Genomic DNA, 17,016 nt, shown 5'->3' on the forward strand with positions numbered 1-17,016 from the left:
CTGTTTTCGAAAACTTTGCCCTGTCATATTCAATGTTTAGTTTCGCAAAGCACTAATAGACTGTGTATCGGTTTTAGCAACATAGTGTTTATAATCAATTCGAGTAAGCAAAATGCAACTCTAACAAAAAAAATTATCAATAAATCATTCATTTTATCACCCATCGCAATGAAACTTTGTCGCATGTTTCTGGCAAAGCTCGAGACACGAAATTCTATTCCCACAGACGTAAAGATATTCGATGCAGGCTTCCGTTGAATCATCTGGAATAGCGTATTTTTCCGGCATTCCCTCGCCGGAATAAAGTTCTGATACTAGACACCTTGTTTCCCGTGGGAGAAAGAGCGAAGGTTGCATAGTAGCGAAATAAGCAGGCAACATAAAAAAGCGTAGCGATAAAATTTTCATTTCACAAAGTCAAGAATTGAAAAGCTAGTAGAAACAGGGAGAAAATTAAAGAAGAGGTTTAAGTAAAATTTGTTGAATAAAACAGATTTGATTCCGGGCGGTTGAAAAGTCCCTGGTGGAGGCCCAAAAGATTAATTTAGCCTTTGCAACCTGACTTACGGCAGTCGTATCTTTGAGCGATCAAACCATCACTTTTTTTGACCGATGCGAAATAAGCATGAAATTTTCGATATCAATTTTTTTTCGTAAAAAATCGAATTTCTGGATGTCAAAAGTTCTTGAGCGGAAAGACTCTCCAAAAAAGTCGATTTTTCTAAACAAAACCATTTGAGACAACAGCAGATTTTGAACTGTACAATGCGCTTGCACAATGCTTCTTGTTTCGACGCCTTTTTGAACAGAACTGAGCATGCATAAGCATAACAAACAATTCTGGCATAAAGAGGAGAGAGAGCTTACATGTACATACTCTTATTCCTCTCTGAGCGTGTTTGTTGTGAAATAAGAGAGCCTCAAAAAATTCCAAAATTGTAGTTGTCATCCGTTATATGAATACCGGAAATTTTTCCCAAAATTTTAGAAACATTATTCACTCAACAGAACAAAGAAAGTAATACAGTGATCTTTGAAATATTTTTCGGTGAAAAAGTAAGCTATGAAATATTGGTCACAACCAAAATTTCCGCAATTTTGAATGAATTACAGAGCTCCGAAAAACAACATGAATGCGTTCCAGGATTCTGCCAGCATCCTTCATCAGCTGTTGCTTGTTTTCTCTTCACTCGTGCTTTGAACGAAATCATGTACGCTTTACTCGAAATTGAGCGTATCTTTACGAAAACACAAAAAATTGTTTTCTTCACATTCTATTGAATGAATAATATTTATTAAGAAAGAGATAATCGACTTGCTTTACCCAAAATTTCAAGACAAGAAAGCAATGTTTTTCTACGTTTTTATAAATAAATGCATTCGGTTATATGTTAATAATAAATGATTATAATAAATATAAATTGCTTGAAGAGAATATTTACAACTATTTATTAAATAACCATACTTTTTCTCACAAAGCTATCTTTTTCCAAACGATAAACCGGAGCAGAACACTCCACTCAATGATACCCAATGACTTTTCAGCAATAGTACAATAACAAGAAAACAATAAGGGACAAATTTTTGTTGCGCCTTAAGTGATCAATAATTATTTAAATGTTGTTTTCCAATATCCATATTGACAAGTTCTCAGAAAACAATATTCCGTTTTTGGCACTGTTCCATATTTGGCAACTGAAAATAGAGGAGCGCGTTGCCAAAAATGGAACTTCTTCTTCAACACAACCGACAGTAAAGTATTCCAACTAGGGGAACTGCTCCATTATTCATCTCAGCCCATATATTCATCTCATACCACATGAAAACGCAATTGAAAATAGGAAAAGACGCATATTATCTAACTGAACCAATCTGCTAATCCATGGAATGGATTCTTCTTAGTTCTCTTTAGGTTTCTCATAAAGTAGAATCCTTAAAAACTCACTTAAAAGCTCTAAATTTACATTATTGTCGGGCATCTGCACTCGAAAACTCATTTAATTCAATAACCTACCTCAGAAAACAAAATCCGCGCATTGTTCTATACGGCTACAACGGGACTCGTTCAGCAGCCAACCAAAGTTTTTTTCATCACTAGTGGACCACTTTTAATCACTAAACAAAATCACTCACTACACTAAGAATACTTTAATCTTTAAAGTATTCACCTCAATTTTAAAACATCGGATTGATGAACGTAACTTTTTTAAACATACTAATCCTTTCAACCGCTTTCCTTCGTAGGCTAGCCCTTCGTGACTCTTCCCACGTAAAACTGGCTCAAATAGCAATTTTTTTGACGCAACACTTATGTATTGCGTTGGAATTTATTTCAAGAATCGGAAAAAATAAATGGCTGAAAATGTTGTCGGAAATGGTCCATTTTCATATAGGGGAACAGCTCCATTTTTCATCTCATTAAGCCGATATTCACGAAGAGTGCACGGATTAAACACCAATTTTTAACGAAATCATTGAACAAATTAACAAAATAGGCTCACGTGCTTATATAGAATCGCCCAGTATTGTATATTTAGTAAACTTAGCTGGATTTATCCTGAATTTTGTAAAACAAACCATTTTTCACAACGCTTGCATATTCATCTCAAAACTTAAATCACTGCTCAATTATTCATCTCACGACGTCCCCATATTCATCACACTGGTAATCATGAATGAATCACATCATCATGAATGAACGTAGCCGCTGCCCGTCGTGGTACGTTACCTAGATATCCGCTGTAGTTGTTTACGTGCAAAATTGGTAACCTAGGTAACCACTACAGTGCTGTAGGATTGTGTCAATTATGTCGGAATAATTCAACATTTTTAGTATGATTTTTTCGTATTAACAGAAACTGATTGAGCAACTTTTGATTTTCTTCAACGCCGTGAAAACAGATGAAAATACATACAGTTGAAATTTAGGAATTGTAGAAATTCATCTCATATATTTCTGCTAATTCAAGCTTGTTTTAGGAAATTTGAGGCGAACATTTCAAAGTTTAAAGTATTCTTAGCGTAGTGAGTGATTTTGTTTAGTGATTAATATAAAAAGTGGTCCGCTAGTGGTGAAAAAATTGGCTGCTGAACGAGTCTCGTTGTGCCATATAGAACAATGCGCGGATTTTGTTTTCTGAGGTAGGTGATTGAATTGAATGAGTTTTCGAGTGCAGATGCTCGACTATAATATCAAATTTAGAGCTTTTAAGTGAGTTTTCGAGGATTCTACTTTATGAGAAATCTAAAGTGAACTAAGAAGAATCCATTCCATGGATAAGCAAATTGGTTTAGTTAGAAAATATGCGTTTTTTCTGTTTTCAATGGTGTTTCATGTTGTATGAGATGAATATATGGGCTGAGATGAATAATGGAGCAGTTCCCCTACCGCACAAAAAAATCGCACAAAAAAAATAATCGCATAAAAAAAGTCGCACAAAAACAGGTGACTGTATGTAATGAAATTTACCGCTTCACACCATCAAATTGATTAACCCCAATCGAATTTATTTCTTAACCTACTGTAAAAAATACGATAGGCTTTCGTAATTCTTCGTTAAACTTGCGGTCGTGTCGCATACACAACTTCTTCAACTATTTTTTTTCTTCGGTTATTAGTGATTGCACGACTTCCTGGAGTCAATCGAGCTGAAATTTTTTTAATGAACAGTAATGCAGAATCCCAATATTGAAAAATAAAAGAGGATCAAAGGTTTGAACTTTTTATTATTTTCGTAAAAAAATAATTAGTCTTAGATTTTTCTCTACGACGACATTTATTTTCTCCATGAACGAAAATAAAATGCCACGGGAAAACTTATATGTGAGTTCTCGATTTTTTCAGACATTCTTTCCGGACGAACACATACGATTCGCATAGATTTTCTAGGATTCCTAACATTGGATTCGTGAGCGTCCTTAAAAAGGATTCCTGAAAAAAGAATCCTCAGGAATGCCCTGTATATGGCTATAGGATTCTTGAATAAGAATCCTGAGTGGGAATCCTTCGGATCGTGTTTGCGATTCCTTTCACGATTCCGTCACCGAGTTAAAGGTATCCTGAGGATTCTTACTCAGAATTCTCTGCGTGTTAGTAAGGGTTCTTGTAAAACTATACGTAACACATATCGTGGAACAATAGTAGTAACGTAGATCTTGGAATCAAAGGAGGTTTTAGACGGATTTCGGAATTTACACTGTGTTCCGTGCGAAATCGGTTTTTACGCGGCATTTTTTTAAGCTCTTCATTTTTGAATAGATTATTCAGAGTGTCGGTGAGTTTCCTGAATAGAATTGCTGAAAATTTTCAACTTTCGTCAGGCCATTTTAGTTTTTTGAAGTAGAATACTTCTCTCAGGAAGTTCGGCTACATAGGGATGTGAAATGAAAATCTAAAACCGAAAAAAGTGACAAATATGTCCAATTTCAAATGCTAATAAATGGGTTAGAATTTGATGGATTTTCTTCGTTTTTCAGCAATACATTGGAAAATCTCCTAAGATTCTTCACAAAAGAAGATAATTGTAATTTTATTATTCACACTATTGTACTATTGAAAATAGTCAAGCCTTGTCAAAACGAAAAATTCGACCTCTGATTGGTCGTTATATGATTGCTTCCCAAGCACGGTCGACAGAATAATATACCTTGCAATTGAAAACATGCTATTTGGCCTATATAGGAGCCTGTTTTAGCCGTAGCCGCTCATAATAGTTCTAGACAGCGACAACAGCAGTCGTCCTTCCTTAGCAGCAGCACTAGCAGTGCAGTGGATACCAGCGATGGCGGAAAGCGGGCACAGCTGTGGCGTAGCAATGGATAGCGCACTAGTTGCAGCGGATTCCAGCAACGGTAGCAGCTGGGCCAGCTGATGCAGGGACAGTGGATACCAATGGCAGCGTATAGCGGCCACAACTGTGGCATGGCTATGGTTAGCGCAATAGTTGTAGTGGATCTCAGCATCGATAGTGGCTGATGCAGTGAGGCACTTTAGTGAAATGCAGTCTCTGTGCGATAGTGGGCACTAGTAAATGCATTCAATGAAAAGTTGACTCATTTTGACAACACGTAAGCCGTCTAGTTTTGAGTGTTAAATCAGCTTTTCACTGTTTAACGCAAAGATGTGATCGGCATTTTATCCGATACTAAAATGAACAACAAATTGTCCTTTTCAGGATGAAATAAAAACTTGATTGAAGAGGTAATATTTTCTAATGAGTAAATTCACATTTTTAAATTTGTTAAAGTTATAAATTTTACTTTATCTCCGTGTAGCAAAACGAACTGAATTATCTTTTCCTTCAGTCATGAGCACGACATCCGAAAAAAATTCATTTTGAAATTTAAAAATTGTCAAGCCCCAACCATGACAAGCAACTTATTATATTATTGAAAATGGTCAATCCTTGTTGAAGCGCAAAATTCGATTAATCTGATTAGTCAACGTTTATTTACTAGAAAAAATGACTGACACGCAAGCATCCGGGTAATATTTCTTGTAAAAGTATTCTACTTCAACCTTGCGGTCGTGGCTTTGCACACAACCCTCAGTTTTTTTTTCTCCAAGTTTTCATCATCAAACAATAAAATCTCAATTTCAACATGAATTGGGGAGACCTCTTAAAGTCGTATCAATCTTTGATTATGTGGAAGATATTTGACCTAGAGTTAGTGGGGCCTCTGAGTCGAGAAGCCAGGGGCATTTGTACCCCCCAAACAATCCGGGACTGCTTAACGTCTGAAGTTGAATAAGTTCTTGAGTTCAAGAGAATCAAAATTTTAAATTCAAACTCCACATCAATCATTTTTACAATAAATAGGAATATTCCGTTCAATAGCTTAGTAGCAACTAGTTACTAAAACTAAAATTTAGCGGATAGAGCTGCGAAGTGAGATTTTCAAACAAGGTATATTGCTGATTTTTTTTTTTGCTGATCCAGATCAAATGATCAAGATGTGTATGAGAATCACATTAAATTTAGTTCAAAATAGAAATATGTTCAAACATGACAAAATTGCTTATTGATTTGTTTGTACAGTGAATGGCCTCGGCCGACGACGCTGCATTACTCTACACTAAGCACTACAAGGCACAATAGTAGAGGTTAAAAAGGAAAGGGGAAACACACACAAACAACTGTTTTTCCGGAAGTTCAAACAATGTGACAGCAAGCCTGGAAAAAGGTTAAGCACGCGACGCCGTCTGCATTTACTACAAGGGACACTATGTACATAGGAGCGGATACTGAGAGCCGGAGGGGCTACTTAGAATAAAAGAGTTTCGGAAATTTCTGAGAAGGGTTGGATAAAATACGAGGACTTCGTGAGGGTCTTCTACGGAACGAACGAACTATGGTTCCTCTAGAGGTCAACAGATGCTCGATTGCGGTGGACATGGGGATGATCTAGCTACCAGACGAGAATGCGGGTTGAATGGGGAGATTGTGTGATTTGTACAGATATGAAAACCAGGACAATATGTACACAGTTTACAGCCCTAAACAGTCCTGTGGAACACAAAAAGAACGGACGGACGAGGAAGGTTTGCATTCCATTCAGAAAACCAGAACAACAGTTACACTAATAGATAATGTTCGAACAGAGGATTTTTGGGGGGGTTGGACAATCGGGCCGGGGCTTTCTGTTATCGTCGGGAACGGACGTTTCAGGAGGTTGGGCGTCCTTGTATTTTGGGTTCTGTTTTTTTTTCTCTGGTAAATCGGCACCAATCAAAACACGATTAGACTCACATCAGGTATCGGTTGTAGATGATGTGGAGGAATCGCTCCTTGTAGATGTGTTCCTTTTAGTAATGGATCGGCTAAACCCGAGATGCCTGCCGCATGCAAGCCACCGGCTATGGCTAGTGGAAATACTGTGCAGGTCTACACACGAGATTCAAGATGTTTCAAGAGTACAGTAGAATGAGACAGATTTGTTTTGATGGTGGCGGAAATACAAATGTTTGGAGAGAAAAAATGGTATTAGATTCGCAAAATCGAGCCGTTACGGTAGTGAAGGGTGGTGTTTGTGAAAGAGAGAAAGAGAGAGAAAATCGGAAATAGCATTACTTATTCATTTAAAACAAAGCAGCAGCTGGGATTAGGGGGGAAAAACTGGATGGGTAGAAGAGCCAAAGGCCGATCAGAAGAACAAAAGAATCGAGATTACGGGGAACGTAAGCGTTGGAACCGTTCAATTAGGGGTACTCTAACACTGTCGAAAGTAATTAATACAGGGAAAGGGCTGTAGTATCTTCACTCTCGTTCGAAGCGCATATGATACGGAGGATTGAATGAAAAAGATAGATGGCGTAGAGAGATAGAAAGGAAGAAAGAGAGATAGAGACTGGCGTGGTGGAAAATCTAAGATTCAAAGGGAAGCTCTAGAGTGTGGTCGACTTACCTCCTGTGCTGGTACGGCGTAATTGCCCTGGATGGTGTACGCCTGACCGTTTGCTACTATAACGGGTCCATTCATCTGTGGCTTTGGCCGGTACGGGATGGTGGCCCCTTTCGGTGGCGACTGAAATGAGAGAAAAGGAAAAAGTAGCGTGAAACCGGCAATTGATCATGTGTGAGTGTAATGAAATAAAATTTCGTTTAATTTATGATTAATTACATTTGGAAGCGGGAGCCGGGGCTGAGGTTTCGGCACTTATTTGAGTTGCCGGGAAAAATTACCGGCCCTTAGTGAGCATGCTGATACCGGGATGTCACCGTGTGCAACGGATGTGCAGCAATTAAATTATCGGTGTAAACGGACTGCGGCTGGAAAGTTGAATAACTGATTTACCGTTACTTTGATGTAATATTTATCGAAAGACCACCGACGAGAACAATATTACATTTAGTTCTTTGATGTTTGCCCTCAGGAGTCAATGTCGTAGAAAAAACCGATAAGTCAAACAATCTTTGTTTCGCCGTCGATAAAAACAAAGCAGACAAAGAAGACTATGGATTTTATATGAAGCTGATCATTTCGAGTTGAATTAAGGATTTTAGCTTCGTTTTGAAATACTTTAAAATCTACAGCGTCCATTATTATTAAATTTGTTACGCCAAATTTAATATTTGAATAATACATAAACGTATCCCGATCAAACGATTATAACAAACGGGTATCACAAATATATCTGAACTTGATAGAAATAACAAAGCCTGCAATATTCTTGATATACCAGAATAATAATAAGTACAGAATTATATCAAATTATGTTATCATACACTTGAATGTTCAAAAGTGTGTTTTTCTAAAGCATATATATAACAAAATTTGTTATTCAATTGACAAAATATGACAAAATATATTACAATATATTGTACATTCTAACTGATTCTGATCTTTTTCTGCCAAAAACCTTACAAAACTTGCTATAATTTGTTATAATCAGTAAGTAATTTTGATAGGAATTTTGATATTTTAACTATTAACGAGACCAAGTTTAGAACACAAGTCGATACAAAAAGTTCGTAACAAAATATTAAGATTTGTTATAATCTTGATATTTTTTATTGATCGGGATACCATAGGAAAATATAGGTGCTGTTGCTTAACGAGAAATATTCAGATATTTCTGGAGGGACCTGAGAATGACATAATTAGACATTTGGCAGTGCACTCGTGAATATCAGCAATTTAACTACTAAGCAAAGAAGCAGAGTCCTGTTTTTGTTGCGGGATTTTTTTCTTTTTCTGTACACAAAAGCTGCGAGTTCTTTTGAAGAATTTCAAACCTCTGATTAGATTTAACACGTTATGCGCTTTGCAACATGAAAAACACATCTGCTGAAATTTCAGGAAAGATTGTTTTGACAGTTTGGCCACACGAAATACTACGAAACCGTATTTCAACAGTTAATTCGAGTTTTGGCAATGAAAATTAGGCGTTCTGAGGTTTCCAAATTCACCAACATGCTACATTGTAAGGTATACTATTTATAACAAAAATACAGCATCAATTTCAATACATTTCGTAAGATAAACAGGTACACCGAGTGGAGCAACGTTCTAACCATACACGGAACTCTGCAAACTGCCATTTTTCCCCGCATCGTCGTCATTCTCGCAATCTCTTTTTCCGTACTACAAACGCACACCGCATATGCATGGGGTAAAAGTTCAGTGCAGAAGCAATCATACTGCAATATGGCAGCTTCTTGGATGGGGAATTTTCTACCTCATCCGCACGCAGCAGTACAGATGAAAAACAAACATCAGTTCGGCGGTTAGTTGACAAACTTGCGGCTAAACTTTGTGTTACCGCAGCACACATCCTTTTGTGATATCCTCTGCGTTACAGTAGCTCAGTTTCAACTGGGATTGCAAAACTAAAACGGTAAAACATGCTCGGAGACATGAGTTAAAACACTCAGGAGAATAAAATTTACAAAAACATTTATTGACTTCTATCGCACACATCTAACTGTAAACGAATTTCATAACCATGTTAAATGCTTGTTTTGTTGATTATGGTACCTTCATATGCAATCAACCGTCGTATGTTGAAACCTCGATCAGTGGAAAGTTCTAGTATCACAATGGAACTGAAACTCAACACAGACTACCATTTGTTTCGATGATTTCGAATGATCATTCGCTGGAAAACCAGGTACAAAACTACGAGTAAACTCGGCTACATGAAAACTACAACATCTGCAACCAATTGCGGCCCAGGACAAGGATTTCGCGTGCAACATTCGGTAGCGACATAATAGAGAATTTTTCTAGCCTCTCTTATTCTGCACTATCAAAAATAGCCCAAAGCACGCTAGGCGTCATACGCCATTTTCAATTTTTGTTCTGTGTATAGTCAAATCATGGAGCGTGAGCGTTAGGCTAGCGGAAGAGCGAACGAGACAATAATAGACAGAGAACGCGTACAGCAATTCTCGATGGGGTTTCAGGATTTTTGAGTTTATCATCCCCCTGCCAGGCAGCTGGGCTATATAACCACCGGTAGCGCAGTCTATAGCGGTTCTCTATCACCCTGTGAAACATTGATGCACATTGGAATAGAGCCTGAATAGCTGATGAACGAATGAATCGGGAACCGAAAGGGAACGGCAGGTAGTTATATGAGATCCGTTTTTCTTTTCAAAAGCTTGAATAGTGACTGACGGTTGAATAAAAGTCGGTTTGCTATACATGCTGAATGCCTGAATGCTATTACTATAGCCGAGAAAGTTCAGAACCCTGGAAATGTGCGATAGCGAGAATAATATGATTATGAATATGTATATATATATACCGGCACTGTTCTTCTGTAGGCCGGCTGTGGTGCAGTTTCCCGGCTGCGGCAACTGCTGCAAGATATGTCACTCAATTTCACATCGACTTCCAATGTTACTACGCTTACTAACTCTTAGGTTATCAGGTACAAACTAAATGCCTAAATAATTATGGAAAAGTAACGCACGAACCAGTCGAAATTTCTAGGATATTTTCACGCAGTTAGAATCAAATAGATTTCGCGTAAATCTGTTACACGGTCAGCAAATAATTCATTTATCGAGTCCATAGGTCGAACCCTATGAATATGTGTAATTGAAAGACTTCATAATCACACGAATGATAATTATCCCATCCTGTAAGTACGTACATAATTTGCAGTGGCTAATGAACGAAATTTGTCGTCCGTTTGTCCGGACGTGAGGCCACTCTAATAATTTCTCGTTAGTAACTTGTAGCGTACCACCACCTCCCACCGTCCTTTCCCTTGCTCCTCCATCAAACCGCTAATTGTCTAAATTAATAATAATCCCTACGTTTTAATAAAATCGCACAGCTTCCGGACGTTGAGGTCACCCGCAGATTCACCTGTCGACCCATCTATCCGTCTCCGACACTTGTGGACTGCTGCGGTGTCGACATCCACGTGTTCCAACCTGATTAATGATGCACCGGCAGACTTTAATGTGGTCCTCTGTCCGGCCTCCGCAGTTTGCTCCGAACTCGAAAATGGGACCTATTTTTCCGGCAGCTGAAAAGCAGGTGGTGAATTTTGCAAATTGAATGCGTAAAATTCATCATAATTAAATTGAATGGAAGAAATAATTTTGTGTGCTTTCAGCTTTGTCAGTCTGTGCTGTGATTATCGCGTAGAATCAGCGGGGCGCTTTCTGACAGCGGAAAATCAGAACCAGATGAGTGTGGTGTACTGTGAATAATTTTTAACTAAACTGAGCGACCGATTAACGTGCCAATTTTGGGTACAAAAATACACACACGCTTGAACCTGCTGCCAAATTAAAAAGTCACACAACAATTACAAGTGTTGTGTGTTTTCAAGAATAGAGATGAGATTAAATGATAAACCAACTCTCGCTCTTTTCTTGTTTTTAAGATTTACACTGTACAGTAACCAGGGCCGCTACCGCGTTCCTTTTTGCGTTAAGTATCATCTGAATGGCAATGTGACATTGTATAGCAGGTGGTTTAAAATACGATGATTAAGTAGTTTGTTTGCTGAATTTTCTTTGACCACCTTTGATTTCCGGGTTGATGTATAAAGTAAATTACTACTTGGTCGTAATTGCCAATTCTTATCATACGAAAGAGAAAGCATTGAAAATATCTCTGATTTCATTTCTCACAACCAGAAAAATGTGAATATTCTGCTATTTTGTTCATAAGCAACACAGAAAAAGACTCTAAATGAATCGTATTTTCCAATCATATTGTCGAAGATTGGTCGTGGGTTCAAATCTTAGTAGAATTAGGCCATTTGGTTGTCAAAAGGACTTTAACATGGGTTTATTCTAAGGCTCTCCACTACATACCCTCTCTTCAAGCTGAATTCTATGGTACCCCTTCTGACTTTCATCCTGACAAAAAAGTCCCTCTTATAATAAAAGTTCTCTTCAGGGAATTGTAATTATGGTGCGGTCTTGGCTGGAGGAACGAGGTTTCGATAAGACTTCTCCCTCTTGACAAAATATAAGTCCTACTTATAATAAAACTGACCAGAGGTGGAGCATTCAGTGCCTCCTCAGGCAGGGTGGCCAGCAGATTTCCAATTTCAAATTCCCGGTTTTCCCGGTTAGAAATTGATATTTTTCCCGGTTTTGAAAAGCATAAATATACAAGTTCAACCACGTATATTCATTGACAAAATAAATTTGTGAAAGAATTTTGATTTGAATATCATTATTTCATTTCAAAACTTGAAAAGGGCTAACTACTTCGACCCTCATCTATATGCTGTTGATTTTTCGAATTTTCATGGCTGAGGAATGCAACTCGGCCCATTGAGTAAATCCTGAACGAGGTCTAGTACGAAGGGCACACTTGGGGCTTTTCGAAACGTGTAGCATGCAGAAAATATCATTCTCTCAAAATTTTTTATTAGTTCACCCAGCCCCAAGATATAATTTAAATTCAATGTGAGCTTCATGCTTCAGAATATTTTCACAAGAGATTTAATTTTATTTTGAACCGTTCAATTTTCTGTCATTTGGACTTGCATAAATTAATAACTGGTTTAATTAAACTGTTCAACGAAAGCGATATTTGAAACTTTCTGCACTCTCTGGTTGAGTTTTTTGACGTTTTGTAGAGCTGGTTTTTGCTTTTTCAAAACTTTAATACATACATTTTCACAAATTTGGAATTTAAATTCAAAATTGTTTTGGCTGCTGCTGAGCTTCGGAAACGACAAATCTTTGCAATAATTTTCTATTATTTCAGGCCTTGAGAAACTTCATCAATTGTTTCAAGCTTTATTACGGATTTTGGCCTTATTCAAAGTGCTTATTTAAAAATAAAATTTAATAATTCATTTTCCACTAATTCTAAATTGAATTTTAAATATAATTGTGGATTTTATTGAATTCAATTTGGAATCTATTCTAGGGTTTGTTTTTCTAATTTCTGGTCAGACTAAAATTAAGCAACTTTTCAACTGAATACCCCTTTTTGACTTGAAAAAATTTTACTTCAAAATATTTTTTTCTTGTTTCTTAATAACTTTTTCATAGTCATTTTTAGTGAATGAGAGGAAACATTGTAGTTATTTTTCAGAGATTTCAAAATAACTAGAGCACATTTTTTGACCCTGAACCGAGATAGTTTTTCGCCTTGCCTGAATCTGCAATAATAGCCGTTTTTTGGAAATTTAAAATTTGTTTGAGAACCAATTTTCTCATTTTGTTAACCTTATTATTACCCATTTTCTGGTGTTCACTGCTAGATTCAGTTTTAAAATTGATTTATATTTGTGTTGTTTGATTCATTCTGGCTTCAATACAATTTTATTGCTGCTTAGAAACAATATTTGCCTTTTTGAGCTAAATAAAAAGCTTGTTTTGTGTTTTCTGAATCCGCCTTCTAAATTTCAGAATTTTCAACAAAAATCTTTATCAAAAATTGAATTTTTTTACTTTTATAACATTAATTTTTTTTATGTTTTTGGTGCATTTCTGACATAAAATGAAATCTGATTGCTGACTTTTATAGAAGAACTTTAGAAACATTTGAACATATTTTTTATCTTTTTCTAGTGTCTGTAAACGTTTCATGGCAATTGAGAGCTGAACAATTGTGTTTATTTCTGTCGTTCAAAATATTTTTTTCGTTTTCTTAAGGATCCCTTGAGGCTCAGTTATTGCCTCGATACTATAGAAAGGTCGAATTTGATAACATTGTTATCCTTACGTAGTATTGTTCCAGGTTTATTTTAGGCGAATAATTTTCACTATGGCCTTTATAGTTTTGACCTTTTTATTTGAAAAATATGTCTTTCTGATTTTGGAGGAGTATGCAAGCAATTTGAAAAAAAATGAAGACAGTCTTTGCATTTTTAAGCCTCTAGAATACTATTTTATAAATTTTGAATTAATTTCGTTGCTTCTGTTCTTTAAAAACGCAAATTCTCTAATATCAATTTCTGAAATTTCTGGCCTCAAGACATTTTTCAAGTGAATTTAAGCTTAACCCATTCCCAGTGGAGAAAAATCAGTTTTTACATCAAAAACAACGAACTTCAAACTCTTATTACTATTCACACTAAATGTATTGCATATTAAACATCAATGTATTCTCTAACGATGCTGAATAGCTTCGTCGTGCAAATTTTTGCTTATTTTCTGTCGGTCTATTCCCGCCGCTATTGTGTCAATCGCCAACACCCGGGTATGTGACTTCAACTAGGATCCTAACTAACGACCCGTTGGTTAACGGACCGGCGCCAACGACTTCACTTTCCCATGCGGTATAAGAACCCAGAGATTTTTCTCCTCAGAAAATCTCCGGAGAATTGAATCTAGATCAGTTTTGGTTGATCGTGAGTGGATCACGTCATCACACAACCATCGACACTTATGGTGTTGGGATTCGAACCCAGATCCAGCGTGGTTGGTGGAGGAGTTAATTGTTTTAGGCTTTAGATATTTTTTATCATAGTATAGTTTTTGCCTGAAGCCTGTTTGGAATCATTCTTGACTTCTCTGGCCTTCAAAATATTTTTTAGTAATTTGAAGTTTCAACCTTCCCTGGGCTTTGTAAGTTTTTGTTGGCGATTTGTAACCCAAAATTCAAATTTTGTTTCATCAAATAAGTTATTATGATTATTATCAATTTTAACAAAAATTATGAATAATTTGGTACATAACTTTGAAACATACTCAGACATAAATAACATCAGACGCTGATGCTGTAAAGTGGTGATTATTTTGATGTTTGATCGGCACTTACTAATGAAGTTCTAATCAGTGTGAATGAGGAGGAAGACAACTTAGAAAAAAAAGAATGGCAGTCAACTGTTAGTGTACAAAACAATTGCGGGGCTAGCGCTAGGATCCTATTGACTATAACGGTCGTCTTTTTTAGCCGAGAATCTAACATATGACGACTGGTTTGTTACTCCAGCATCTTACCCTGAGACCAACTAAATAGTTCCTTGTGTCTTCCAATGTTTGTGAGATGGCAGAAAATGTATAGCGCGTTAAACTAATACAACAAATCCCACACATGTAGTAAATGAAAAATAATGTTCAAAATAAACATGATGAATTTCCCGGTTTAGTATTGTAATTCCCGGGTTTTTCCCGGTTATCCCGGTTCATTTTCGAATTCCCGGTTTTTTTTCCCGGTTTTCCAGGTTTTCCCGGTTCGCTGGCCACCCTGGAGTAACGAGGTTTCGATAAAACTCCTTCCTCTTGACATAATAAGTCTCTCTAAGAATTGAACTGACCAGAAAGGAACGTCAGGTGTAGTCTCAGTTCAGGGAATTGTAACTTGGCGATATTGGTAGGATAGAAAGAAGCTCGGTATAGTAGAGCAGTAAGCTTGAAACGAATAGGGTAAAACTCTCACACACAAGCACGGATACAAATGAAAAGCGTATGATTTACTTGATACTGCCAATAATATGAAGTGCGGAGTACAGAAAACACCTGGGCAATATCACAATAGATCAAAATGTCTCTGGTCGCAGTGATGAGTCCACACAGAGGAAAAAAATGGATAGGCTTGTGGAGTGCTGCGATGCATTTTTTGCGCCAACTTCTTGCCCGCGTTTTGTATAGCGATGCGAAGTGGCCATGAGGTCGATTCACGTGTTTTGATTATGTCCTTACTGCTGATTAAAGACCAGTACGCAGGGCAAACTAGACTATTCAGGCGCACCAACGTCACATTTATTATTTGGCCATCTCATGCTGTTTGATTTAAGGGTTTTGGGTAAAATTTAAAAAAATCTAAACGTCGAAAATAGAAAACAAATTTCATTTCAATTATCGAATGACTGAAAAGCCGTTACTTAACTTTGCTAAATGTATAATCAGTTGTAAGAATCTTTTCCAATTTTGTTCATTTTTTGGTGCTCGCCGGAAACCGGAAGTCACCATCATGAATTTCAAAAAGGCGTCTGCAGTAGATTTACGATTTTAGGGCATCATTTCGTATCTAGAATTACCCATATTGGATGAAATTCGTCCATTTTAGACCGTTTTCGAAAAACTAAAAATTACCATCTTGAACTTCAAAATAGCATATTGGGTCGACTTCTTGTCTCAGGATATCATCTTGGTTCTAACAATATTCATATTGGATGTTGTTTGGTTTTGTTTTCAGCTCCTGAGTGGTCCAAAACTTCGTCAGATTTCCTCATTTTGTTGTTCGCTTAGCTAAATTTACGATCGTCTACTGTAAGGACGAAGGAAATCTGTTGAAAACTGACTGAGTTATTGGTATTTGAAAATGAACAATTTTCGCGGCGCTGTCGATGTTTTCGGTATTTCAATCTCCACCCCTATCCCAGAATGTTACCGTAAGACGTAGGTAATTCTACGTCAAAAGGACGACGACGAACTCGGTACATGAAACTGTAGATCGCTGAACATCCTAGGTGGCGACAGGATATTTTTGGACAAATTCGAACCCCGTAACTTTAGTATCGCTGTGCAGCAAGAACCAGAGCGGAAAGAGCGCAACAAACGACCTGGCTTACGATTTCATCGTGCTGGGTAATTTAGGATAAAATACCAGTTCTACAATTATTCCAGCATCAGCGTGCACCACCCGCATGAAGGAAGATGCTATGTCAAAAAAGAGGCTTTCGATGCGTGGAGAATATCTATGACAGCTTCTCGAGACAAGATCCGAACGCCACGCCCTCATATCGAGCAGCTACGAAAACCCCTAATTGCTCAAGTCTGTGGGTAAACTACCAAAGTGATAGACCGAGAACTTGGCCCAGTTAAAATGGGCCCAGACCTACGTAACAAAGCCCCAGCAGCAGGATCGTGATAATGAAGAGCATGAAGAGATGTTTCGTGCAAATGAGACACAGAAGTTTTACGAGAAGGTTTACCAATCCCGCACAGGTTGTGTACGGAAACCTGATCTCCAATGAAAGCGAGGTAGTGGACAGATGGAAACAATACCTCAATGAGTGACACATGAAGCAGGAAAGGAAAATGACCTAGGTGAGCCAGCAGTAAACGAGCGGATCCAAGAAATCCAGCTGGGGATTTGAAGGATGAGAAACAAAATTGCCATAGGGTTCCATGGGAGCCC

The 17,016-nt window shown here is 37.4% G+C and overlaps 1 protein-coding gene across 21 annotated transcripts in view; it reads right to left on the reverse strand.

The window, feature by feature from the left end:
• The window catches only part of LOC129722887 (poly(rC)-binding protein 3), a 577,573-nt gene that overhangs the window by 74,971 nt on the left and 485,586 nt on the right, over window positions 1-17,016 (reverse strand). For 16 of the 21 annotated variants that reach the window (XR_008727673.1, XM_055676723.1, XM_055676721.1 and 13 more), the window contains 2 exons: window positions 7,405-7,524; window positions 6,750-6,884 (listed from right to left, as the gene is read on the reverse strand). Coding sequence is in view for 20 of the 21 variants with exons in the window: in XM_055676723.1 (XP_055532698.1) it covers window positions 6,750-6,884; window positions 7,405-7,524 (255 nt within the window). In the remaining variant the exon portion in view is untranslated. The remainder of the gene's footprint in view (window positions 1-6,749; window positions 6,885-7,404; window positions 7,525-17,016) is intronic. The other 5 variants (XM_055676724.1, XM_055676718.1, XM_055676719.1 and 2 more) reach the window with 1 other exon arrangement.

The sequence above is a fragment of the Wyeomyia smithii genome, chromosome 2, assembly GCF_029784165.1.
Source record: "Wyeomyia smithii strain HCP4-BCI-WySm-NY-G18 chromosome 2, ASM2978416v1, whole genome shotgun sequence".
Classification (NCBI taxonomy): domain Eukaryota; kingdom Metazoa; phylum Arthropoda; class Insecta; order Diptera; family Culicidae; genus Wyeomyia; species Wyeomyia smithii.